General features: G+C 46.1%; 1 protein-coding gene across 2 annotated transcripts in view; it reads right to left on the reverse strand.

The window, feature by feature from the left end:
- Positions 1 to 12,328, reverse strand: part of LOC309553936 (oocyte-specific histone RNA stem-loop-binding protein 2-like) — a 113,009-nt gene that overhangs the window by 38,833 nt on the left and 61,848 nt on the right. For both annotated transcript variants that reach the window (XM_082255440.1, XM_082255439.1), the window contains exons 3-5: positions 5,643 to 5,729; positions 5,409 to 5,519; positions 4,156 to 4,254 (exon numbers count right to left, since the gene is read on the reverse strand). In XM_082255440.1, the coding sequence (XP_082111566.1) occupies positions 4,156 to 4,254; positions 5,409 to 5,519; positions 5,643 to 5,729 (297 nt within the window). The remainder of the gene's footprint in view (positions 1 to 4,155; positions 4,255 to 5,408; positions 5,520 to 5,642; positions 5,730 to 12,328) is intronic.

Consider the following 12,328-nt stretch of genomic DNA (forward strand, 5'->3'; position numbering starts at 1 on the left):
GCTTGAGAGCCTGCAACATTTCAGATCAATTAAATTCATAAACTATCAAAAATCAAATGTCTTTGCAACCATGGCAACAGTCTATGGAAAACGGTTTAGAACAATTAAAGTGGTTCTAAACCCGACATGAACAAAGCATATCCCTCTATAGTAGCATTTTTAAACTGCGGCCTAGGGGCCAGGTGTGGCCCTTTGCCTTTTTCTGCCCCTTTGGGCACTATCCCTCCCAATGACCCCAAAGAGGGGGCACTATCCCTCCAATATCGAAAGATGGGGTCTGGTTTACTCCCACAGATGCCAAGTTCAGCCCCATAAAGTCTGGGGGACAGTATTCTGGCCCTTAAGAAAAAGTTTGGCGATGCACTGCTCTATATAGTGTGAACTTCTCAGACAAGAGCACCAAGTGTCATTTCTCTCTGCTGCCTCATTCAGCATGTCACTTCTGGCAAGTTTTCCTGATACCAAGAGGTAAAAAGGAGAGAGCTCCAGCTTACAGCCTGTGACTGACAGCCTCAGCTTTGTTCCAGGAGATGAATTCCAGCCTGCAATTACTGGCGTTTGTCCAGAGGAAGGAGGACTCTAGCTAAGGCTGAGTCCAGAGTGAGGCCTAGATAGTCCAGCTTCCTGGACAGAACCAGAGTAGATTTCAAAAGTTCAGAATCCAGCCGAGTCCAGGTTGTGATCTCCAAGTTGTCCACCAGAGCAGAGGGAGACTCCGCTCGCAGGAAAAGATCGTCTAAGTAGCCCAGCGATCTCCTATTGGCGTAGCAAGGCTAGCACCGGGGCTAACACTTGTGAAGATCCGAGAAGCAGAGGAGACACCAAAGGGTAACTCCACAAACTGAATGCTCCTCTCCCACAGCAAAGCTGAGAAAATGCTGGTGACTGGCACATATCGGAATGTGAAGGTAGGCATCCTTGATATCAATAGAGGCGAGGAAATCCCCCTAACGCAGGGATGTCCATCGTTCAAATGGACTCCATTCTGAACCTCTGTACCCACACAAAAGAAGTTTAGCACCTTGAGGTCCAGGATTGGACGCACTTTGCCTTCCTCCCTTGAAGTCTGATCTGCAGACCAGCACTTGAGCCAAAAAAAACGTCGAAGGACCACTGCAAAAAACAGAGGCGGGCCATTAAGGGAGGCACATGCAAAGGGGCATCACAGATAAACTGCAGCCCCTGGACCAGCTGGTCCGCCCACCTCGGCTAAGTCAGGGAGGAGCTCCCCCTCCAAGTAATGGCTTACCCACTCCGTCAGTTTGCGACACTAGGGAAATGGTTAATATCGGCCTCATTGCCGAACCAGCCAGAGTGTACATATGGCGGACCACAGTCTCTGCCTTCCGGTCGGCCGGATCCTTAAAGGCTGGGGACTGTTCAACCGGAACCATGGTTGTCTTGTTTAATCTGGAAACCGCAGGCTCCACCACCAGTGGCACAGTACACTTCTGGAGGGACTTCTCATAGGGTAACGCCTAATGAAGTGCTTGGGGACCCCACAGGGACACTTTGGTCAGCCCCACTCTTTAGCGACCATTTTGTCAAAATAGGCAGAGAAGGGAAACACCTTTGCCGCTCTGGATGGCTTGCGAGTACCAAAGGGTACCCACGCTTCTGTTGCAGCTTCAGCTGTGTCCATCTTCAGGGTCTCATGCACAGATACAATCCACCAGCGCCCTTTCGTGCGCGGTCGCAGACGTGGAGGAATAATCCTCACTATTAGAGGAATTCAGGTGGATGCAGACGCAGCAGGGTGACCCACTTCTGCGGCAGCCAAATCAGATTCAGGATCTGATGAGACAGATGAGGCAGGGAAGCCTGCTAGCCCGTTACCCAGGAACGAGTGACACCAGGACCGCTGTCAGTGCGTGGATGGATGGGACTGGGAGGGAAATGGGCTCCAAAGACTCCATAAGTCACCAGGGGGACAAAAAAAAAAAAGTATAACGCTGCTAAGGGACAACACCCTTTGCGCTGGCAGGACCACCCGGTCGCCAGACACAAAGCAAAAAGTGATCCTAAGCAGAGAGGAAGAGGACCCCAGACTCACCACCCGCAGAGACCAGCACCTGCAGCCACCAGGATGATCTGCACTACATGTGCGGCGATTAGGAAGTAAAATGATCCAGGAGACCGCACCAGGGGATGAGGGACTCCCACTGCCAAAATAGCCACCCACAGGGCTCCACTGTCATAGCTGCTCCTATTATCAATGGCAAACGACAGTAAAATGGCCGCCGAACTACACAAACATGGCCGCTGTGTATAGAACACAGGCTACAACAAAATGGCAGCCCCACGAGGCAAACGGGGACCAAGGATTGGGAGACTAGGCCTCAAGGACAGATCCAGGCAGTTCTGGGGGCCCTGGCAGGAGCCCCCGTCAGGTACACCCCCCACACAGTCGATGGTCTGGTTGTCGAAGGCGCACACCTCGGCCCCCCCATCACCAGTAAACGCCCTGCCCCCACCCCAGGAAAGTGGCCAGACCACCCAAACAGCCCCAGCATATGTGGAGGGGGGCAGGATGAGGGACTCTGCAAGGGGGGGTGCTTGCAGGAAGGAGAACCTGGCGGTCCAACCGTATTTATGGAGGGGCCCACATCCACCCCAAAACCCTCCAGGGGAAGAGGGGGGGGGACAGTTACTATACCAGAAGGGCACCGCTCCAGACAGAACCCCTCTCCATCAAAATGGGAGGCTGTCAGCCAGGAGGAGCGCCAGGAGGAACGTTGCCATGTGTTTAACCACTTTACCACCGGAGGATTTGCTGTCTTACGTCCAGGCCACTTTTTGCGATTCGGCGCTGTGCGACTAACTGACAATTGCGCGGTCGTGCGACGTTGTACCCAAACGAAATTTACGTCCTTTTTTCCCCACAGAGCTTTCTTTTGGTGGTATTTGATCACCTGTGCGATTTTTACTTTTTGCGCTATAAACAAAAAAAGAGCGTTTATTTTGAAAAAACAACAATATTTTTCACATTTTTTTATATGAAATTCCCCCCCCCAAAAAATGTAAAAATCTTTTTTTTAATTTTTGGCCAATTTGTTTTCTGCTACCTATGTTTGGTAAAAAAAAAAAAAAAAAAAATCACAATAAGCGTATTTTGATTGGTTTGCCCAAAAGTTATTGCGTTTACTAACAAAGGGAAAGATTTGTCATTTTTGGTGTTTTTTTTTAACGCGTAATGGCGGCGATCTGCGATTTTTTTGCGGGACTGCGACATTGCGGTGGACAGATCGGGCCCTTGACTGACATTTGACACTTTTGGGGGTACCAGTGACATTACTGCAGTAATCAGTGCTATATATATGCACTGTTACTGTAAAAATGACACTGGCAGGGAAGGGGTTAATTTTATTGTATGCCTGGTGCTTACTGACGTGTGGGGGGGAGGTGACCGAGTGACAAGGACAGATCCAGGGTTCAGCTATGCTGAACCCTGCAATCTGACCCTGCCTGTCACTTCAGAGATCCTCCCGCTGTGTTTACACACAGCGGGCGGATCTCCAGACTCGATCCCCGACGATCGGGTAAGAGCAGCGGCGATCGCCGCCGCTCCTCCCCTGGCCCGACTCCCGCTGTGACTGAAAACAGCGGGAGCGAGCCTCCGGCGGCACGCGCGCACCACCCACAAGGGGCGGAGTCCAGCGACGTAGGTCTAAGTCGCTGGACGGGAACGAGCCACTTTGCTGCAGTAGCAGCAAAGTGAGCGGAGGTAAAGTGGTTAAAGATTCCAGCAAGGAACTAGGTCCTTACTTCTGACTAGGCAGAAGAAAAAAAACTGAGTGGCTATAGCAGAGAGGGAGTATACCCCCTGAGACTGCCCATGGGTGTAGCCAGAATGTTTTTCTGCCAAGTGTCCTACTCCTGTAGAGGGCAGTATAACTCAGTGGTTATGAATACCAGGAGCGGTCTGTCAATGAACGAAAGAGAAACACAGATCTATCTAATTCAAATAGAGTTAGGGATGACTTAGAACCTCAGTTTTGAGTTAATCATTAGAAATATACACAAAAACCCTCTGTTGTAGAACTCAAACTGGAAATGCCTTCCAACTTCAAATAGATGATCTTGACGATTTATTTTTTTAATACTGGAACAACCAGAAAAAAAAAAAAAAAAAAAGATACATTCCATTGGGCTTACTTGGGTACCTGTTGACGATAACGTCTGTAGCCAACTGTGTTTTTGCCATAGTCTAGTTGCTTTTGCCGCCTCTGCAGAACAGCTTCATCACTCTCCAACCTATAAGAATGCTGTAGTTTGAGGACTGCTAGAGCAAGTACATTAAAAAAAAAAAAAAAAAGAATACTAACAAACACCACGTACAGAATCATTAGGCAAGATGTTATAACTGATCGGTGGCTCAGCACCCTCATGATCTTCCCACTTCACTCATCTTGCAATACTTTAGCAATGACTGTTCTTTTCCACTACACTCCATGGGATAGTAAAGTTTAGAGTCTGTTTTTAAACTTGGTTTGTGTGATTTTGATTTATACATTTTTTGGCCCAAACATTTGTAAAATAAAGGCCATTGCCCTTGTACTGAAAAGTTGAAACCACTAAAGCATATATTCTGAAGAAGCAAGGGAAAGCGCTTTAAAAAAGCCATCTGCAACTACGCATTGTGGAAAAAAAAAATAAAAAAAAAAATGGTCAATGCAATCTTTGCTTTGTCAGCTGCTAGAAACTTGACTAAGGCCCCATTCACATTTGGGCAATTAGGAATTGGACAGAATCTGTGCAATTCTGCCCATGATTTCAAATCATGAGAACTTGAGGTACCTTTGGGCGCCATTTATCCTGAATGGCACCCCAAATATGGTGCGATTTTGCCACAACTATCATGCTGCAAAACACGCATTTAAAAAAAGTGCCTGGCTCTGGGTCAAAATTTGGTCTGAGCATCTTTGCCACATCTAACATAGGGCAACCCTATTCAGGTGAATGGACTGCCTTATGCATGACACATGGAATGGTGTGTGAAACACTTAAAAAAACAGAAGCGTGAACCCATGTTCCCACAATGTGATGTGAGCAAGGCCTAAAACCCAACTAAGGCGTTGTGCACACTGGGCATTCGGAAACTCAACCGAGCAGTACTAAGGTTTAGGGCTGTATGCCTTATGCGAAGTGTGCTCAGAACGCAGGCATATGTCCCACATTTCCCATCCCTTAATAAGTGTGAAAGGGAGGAATCTGCCCTGCCAACTATTCTGACAGGGAGAAGGCTTTACAACTGGTGCCCTATTTCAGGCTGCAAATTCAAAGTCTGTCAGCACAGATTAAATATCTTGCTTATAAATTAGTTTAAACACAAATATAAAGATTCACCAACACCAAGCACACTGCTTGAAGGAAAATATTTGTGGCTGAACATATTGGGAAATACCAACCTGGGCTTTGGCTGATCAAAGTCCAACAAATCCAGTTCTGTATCAACACCAACACTGACCCCTGTCACAGCACAGCCCCTTTCTGGAGACACTGGTTCAGGAAAAAGCAGCCTGAAATATTTAACAGCATTTTCATTACCTTACAGCTTTTTGTCAATAGAGAACATGACTAAGTTTTAGCTACAATATTTGCTAAAAAAAAAAAAAAAAAAAAAGTTGTAGAGCAATTTGTACCTTGTGGTCTGTGATGCATCTGATTGATTACAGTCTCTCTTTGCCAGAAATCCAGAAGCACCAAGCAAACGAGATCTTGATGGTACCCTGGTTGAGATGCAGAAGAACGATTTTAAAGATTCAACACAATATGCCACACCGACAGTGGCTGAATGTCATCACAGCACATTCAAAACTTCAAATTGCATATTCCAATTACATGGGAAATAGGGGTTATGGTTTGGTCATGGACATTTATGGGAGTATTGTGTTCTTTGCCTGTATAATACGGATATTTTAACAAAAAATAAATATTGTTGGAAATTACAAAATAGTGACCACTACACTACATAAAAATCACATGGAACCAGCTCTTACAATTAGAAGATAAGACTTTTAAGTCAGCACTTTGATTGATAATGGCATGCAAGTTTTGTCATGCATCGTTCTTACAACTCAAGCAGCGTACACACGATCAGAATATCATACACAAAGATCATGTTTGAAGTGATCGTAGGATAATCTGATCGTTCATGCACAGCTCTTTTCCCAAAGGGCCAAACCCGAGTTTTTTTTGCACAACACCAGATCATACAATTTTCATTTTAATGAGTACAGTTTGTCTGCAAATACAATACAAATACATTACATGTGAATTTTTATACTTTAGTAACCTATTGTTTATATGAAGACTACCATACAAAAAAAAAAAAAAAAAAAAAAATTAAAAAAATAATTCCTTCGATAACCTCATTGTGTGAACGAGGCTTAAAGCTGGCTATAGATGGGAGCCGGTTCAGCAGTGTATTCTGACATTACCAAGCCCTGCTGTCATATCACATGAGTGGCATCCATCAAAGCCTAAACATTCATCTGGTAAAGCTTTGCAATGTGTGTGCAGATGACTAAGTAGCTGACTACCCTATCTGGGAAATGGAGTAGGGGGAAGTGTAGTCTGGTGGAGCGCTGCATGAGGCCTGGTTCACATTGGTGCAACTTGGGATCTGCATGACATGTCAAATTAAGGATTCCCTATGAGAGCCATCTTATCTGATCTGACAAAAAAAAAAGCTCCAAATTTAGGAAAGGTTCCTGCACTACTTTGGTCCGACTGATACGAATTCGATGCTATAGCGTAAAAGTCAAAGTCAGACTGAAGTTGCAGGCAAAGTCAGATCAGAAAAAGTTGTACAACTTTAAAGTCGGAGCAGTGTGAACCTGGGCTACAGGTAAAAAAAACTGTTTGCCTTTAGAATCACTTTAAGGGTCCTACTCAATGACCACAGATAACAGTCACCCATATGCTTCCATGCAACACTTCTGCGATAAAGGGATCCTTCCTTTAGGCCAGCTTCCACAGGTGATGCCATCCAGCAAATCTATATATCTTTCAATCCAATCTCCTTCAGGCCTCAGTCAGGCACATGCTGAGGCTTATCAACTCTGCAAACCTCCCAAACATTTATCTTTTTCCTCAGCCACCATCTTGGTGCCCCTCCCAGGGATTGGTTGAGGTCAAATATTCATTAACTTCAGTGGCTGACCCTCCTACTTTAAAACTCTGGAAGCTTTACCACCCAACAAAACTTAGGGGATCCTGACCAGACCTAGGAAACTGATCACCACTTCACTGAGTACAGCAGAGCCAAAACTAAATTTACCCTAACTTGGGCAGGGCAATAGACCAACTTAGAAAGGAGTTGTGTTCTCAAAACAACCTGTCCTGGAGAAGTACAAGAAAAAGCTCCTTACAAGACAAAGCCACAAGTTTAGACATCCTAATAAAAAGGATGATAGCCACAAGAAAGACCACCTTGCCTGACTGGTAAAAATGATCCAGAAAAAGTTCAAACAGTGACATCTGAAGGACCAACAAGAGATGGAGGTCTCAGAGTTAAGAGCGCATGGTGGTATATTAGGAGTCCCCTTTGGTACAAAAGCTGAAGGAATGAGAACCTAGCAGTCTTTGGAAATAGACCTACCAAACTTTGGTACTTAATATGATGTGTGGGCTGCTTCCATGAACTGAAGAGCTGCCACAGAATCTCAGATTGCAAAAGTATTTTTTTAATACTGAAGATCAAAAGCACCACACCAAAGTTTTAAGAGTCTAAAAAGTGGTTTTATTCCAAACAATGGGAGCACGGGCAATGCTTTTATGGGGCCACACAGTTAACTCCATCAAAACTACAACTTTTTTTTTTTTAAATCCCAAGACGTAGTGGTCTATACCAACCCTCAAATTTCCACCTGCTCGGATTTGGAATGTGGAAATTAGCTGAGGGAGAGTGTGGTGGAGCTGCGTCAGAGGGGGGCAGGTGTTGGGCACTGCCGGCAGGCAGGGTTGAATGGGAGTAAATTCTCCCAACGATCAGCCAGGGGAAGAGAGCTGGCCATCGCACACAGAGTGAAACTCCACTGTCAAACAAAGTCCACCTCCTGGGTCAGCTACTATGATAGACAGCACACTGGTCCAATGCCGGGAAATTGAAGTAAGGTGACCTTGATCATAGGCGCTGGTCCAGGAGGCAAGACTGACAGCTAAATTGCCCTCTGATCTGGCTGGCTCTCTTCTTCCTTTTCCCCCTTCCCCTGGCTGATCGCTGGGAGGAGACTCGACTGAGGCTGCGCTGGTGGGCATTGAAAGTTATTTATTTTTGTAACTTAATTCTGCATAAAAACATTTCACAGTGTAAATTCATGAGATAATTTACAAGGACATGTTCAGGGGCAGAATTAGAGGCAGGTCAACTGGTTGCAAGTAACTCTTAAGACCTGGCTAGTAGTGCAGGACTTGACATTGAGCCCTAGTCTATAGTGAAAAACACATTGTTTGGTCGGTTTGGCCGCAACGCGGGTGTATTAACGATTTTTGTTCACTATACCCAGTTCCATAACTAGGTTGCGTGTTTACTACAGTTTTTGTGTGCTTTAAGAAATGGCACGTGACCTAATAGAAAGTCTGTGGGTCCGCAGTTAAAGCGCATAAAGAACAGATACACCAGTGTGCAAAACCCACTTTATTCATAAGAGAAAATACAATTTTTTGTAAAATCTTACTGTAAGGCGTATGAGCAAAGGAAAGGCATAAATCAGCCGCTATTGGCGCCAAGGAGCAACCAGAGCATCTGTGGCATCAGCCAGAGGATCCCGAGACCTGGCCACAAACCGCTGAACTTTTCTGTTGTGACGGACGCAAACAGATACACATCTGTGGTCCCCCACCGGACACAGGAGATGAAACACCTCCAGATGAAGTGACCATTCCCCTTGATCTAACACCTGACGACTCAGGTAATCCGCCTGCCAATTTTCCACACCCGGAATGTGGACTGCGGAAAGAGCTGGAACATTGGCCTCCGCCTAAATCAGAATCTCGGTCACCTCCTTGGCCACCAGAGCACTCTTTGTGCCCCATTGATTGATGCAAGTCACGGCCGTGGCATTCTCCGACAAACTGAACCGGAGAGCCGCATAGCCGACTCGTCCAGTGAAGCAGGCAGAGCTTGATCGCCCTCAGTTCCAGAATATTGATAGGCAAGGAAGACTCTGCCGGAGCCCAAGTCCCCTGGGCACAGAGCTTCCCCAGCACTATATCCCAGCCTAACAGGCTGGCGTCCGTGGTGACCACCGTCAAAACAACGGCAGGCGTCAGGGCATTTTTTTTTTTTTTTAAATTGATCGTCCACCCGAATTACTGAAGGGTCTGAATCGTAATAGAGACGTTGCCCAGCAGATCTTGGTGGGAGTCTGCTCGCAACAGGAGATCGTCCAGATATCCCACAATTGCTATACCTTGCTGACTTAACAAGGCCAGCGCTGGGACCTTTGTACAGGGAGTGCAGAATTATTAGGCAAATGAGTATTTTTGAGGATTAATTTTAATATTGAACAACAACCATGTTCTCAATGAACCCAAAAAACTCATTAATATCAAAGCTGACTATTTTTGTAGTTTTTAGTTTGTTTTTAGTTTTAGCTATTTTAGGGGGATATCTGTGTGTGCAGGTGACTTACTGTGCATAATTATTAGGCAACTTAACAAAAATCAAATATACAGTATACCCATTTCAATTATTTTTACCAGTGAAACCAATATAACATCTCAACATTCACAAATATACATTTCTGACATTCAAAAACAAAACAAAAAACAAATCAGTGACCAATATAGACACCTTTCTTTGCAAGGACACTCAAAAGCCTGCCATCCATGGATTCTGTCAGTGTTTTGATCTGTTCACCATCAACATTGCGTGCAGCAGCAACCACAGCCTCCCAGACACTGTTCAGAGAGGTGTACCGTTATCCCTCCTTGTAAATCTCACATTTGATGGACCACAGGTTCTCAATGGGGTTCAGATCAGGTGAACAAGGAGGCCATGTCATTAGCTTTTCTTCTTTTATACCCTTTCTTGCCAGCCACGCTGTGGAGTACTTGGACGCGTGTGATGGAGCATTGTCCTGCATGAAAATCATGTTTTTCTTGAAGGATGCAGACTTCTTCCTGTACCACTGCTTGAAGAAGGTGTCTTCCAGAAACTGGCAGTAGGAATGGAGTTGAGCTTGACTCCATCCTCAACCCGAAAAGGCCCCACAAGCTCATCTTTGATGATACCAGCCCAAACCAGTACTTCACCTCCACCTTGCTGGCGTCTGAGTCGGACTGGAGCTCTCTGCCCTTTACCAATCCAGCCACGGGCCCATCCATCTGGCCCATCAAGACTCACTCTCATTTCATCAGTCCATAAAACCTTTGAAAAATCAGTCTTGAGATATTTCTTGGCCCAGTCTTTGACGTTTCAGCTTGTGTGTCTTGTTCAGTGGTGGTCGTCTTTCAGCCTTTCTTACCTTGGCCATGTCTCTGAGTATTGCACACCTTGTGCTTTTGGGCACTCCAGTGATGTTGCAGCTCTGAAATATGGCCAAACTGGTGGCAAGTGGCATCTTGGCAGCTGCACGCTTGACTTTTCTCAGTTCATGGGCTGTTATTTTGCGCCTTGGTTTTTCCACACGCTTCTTGCGACCCTTTTGACTATTTTGAATGAAATGCTTGATTGTTCGATGATCACACTTCAGAAGCTTTGCAATTTTAAGAGTGCTGCATCCCTCTGCAAGATATCCCACTATTTTTGACTTTTCTGAGTCTGTCAAGTCCTTCTTTTGACCCATTTTGCCCAAGGAAAGGAAGTTGCCTAATTATGCACACCTGATATAGGGTGTTGATGTCATTAGACCACACCCCTTCTCATTACAGAGATGCACATCACCCAATATGCTTAATTGGTAGTAGGCTTTCGAGCCTATACAGCTTGGAGTAGACAACATGCATAAAGAGGATGATGTGGTCAAAATACTCATTTGCCTAATAATTCTGCACTCCCTGTAAATACTCTGGGAGCCAAGGTGAGACCAAAAGGGTAACGCCACAAATTGAAATGGCTCCTCTGCCACCGCAAAGCTAAGGAATCGCTGGTGTCCCTCGAAAACAGGGACGTGCAGATACGCATCTTTGAAATTGATGATCGATGGAGGCCAGAAAATCCCCAATTCAATGATGCCACAAAGCGGTTCAGAGCCTTGAGGTCCAGAATTGGGCACACCTTGCTCTTTTCTGGGAACCGTGAATAGAAACCTTGAGAGCGTTCCTGCTGAGGAACCGGCACAATCACCCCTTGAGACAGGAGATCTTGCACAGCCTCCCGCAGAGCCTTCAAATGCTCTGGAGACAGGTGAAGATTTGAATGAAAAAACCTGTCCCCTGGCCGGGGCCAGAATTCGATCTTGTACCCAGAACAAATCAGTTTGCGAACCTAAATTGTTCTGAATGAAGGAGTCCAGGGTTCCTGAAAGAATCGCAGGCGTCTCTTCCCCCCCCCCCCCCCCACACAGCAGGTGAGGGCGCCCCTTCATGCTGAAGACTTGTCAGCAGTACCTTAGGCCTGCCCTAATGCTTTTCAGCCCCTTCAGAAGCTCTGAACGGCTTACATTTTTCTTGCATCCCGGAGGCACGACAAAAATGCTTGTGAGCAGAAAAAGAAGGACCCCGCTTTGTACAGGGAGTCTTACCCTTGGGAGGATTGAGGAAGTGTACTCTTCGCACCAGTCAAGCCCTTGATCAACTCATCCAAAGAGTCACCAAAAAACGCTCTCCCAGAAAGAGGTCAGCTAAGGCCTTCTTAGAAGCTTGGTCAACCAACCAGCTCTTTAACCAGACTATGCGTCTCAAGGCAATGCCCACAGCCGAAACCCTGGCCACTAGGGGAGCCGCATCCATAGACGCATCACACAGGAATACCAGAGCCTGGATCACCTGGTCCAACAGTTCCAGCTGTTCTGGAGGAACAGTCGCGGGGTTTAAAGACTCCCGCAAACCCCTAATCCACTCTATCATTGTCTGAGATTAAACATGGAAACCACAAACACATGAAGATGGCGGCAAAGGGATTCCAACCGCCAGTCCACCAGGTCCGTAAAGACCAGGGAATCTATTACAGGCACAAGGGTAGAGGTGTTTAAAGTGGACCATCCTTTCTCCAGATTAGGAGGTACCGTCCAATGGTTGGAGACCTTTTCAGCAAAAGGATATCAGCGTTTTGGCAGAACATGTGCTTAACGTGCCACCATAGGTCATTTGCAATATCGTGAAAAGTGTTGGGACAACGGAAAACCCTGCAAGCTTTTTGAGACAGAGCCAAAAGCCCCCT

This window comes from Pelophylax lessonae, assembly GCF_965119305.1.
Source record: "Pelophylax lessonae genome assembly, chromosome: 4".
Lineage (NCBI taxonomy): Eukaryota > Metazoa > Chordata > Amphibia > Anura > Ranidae > Pelophylax > Pelophylax lessonae.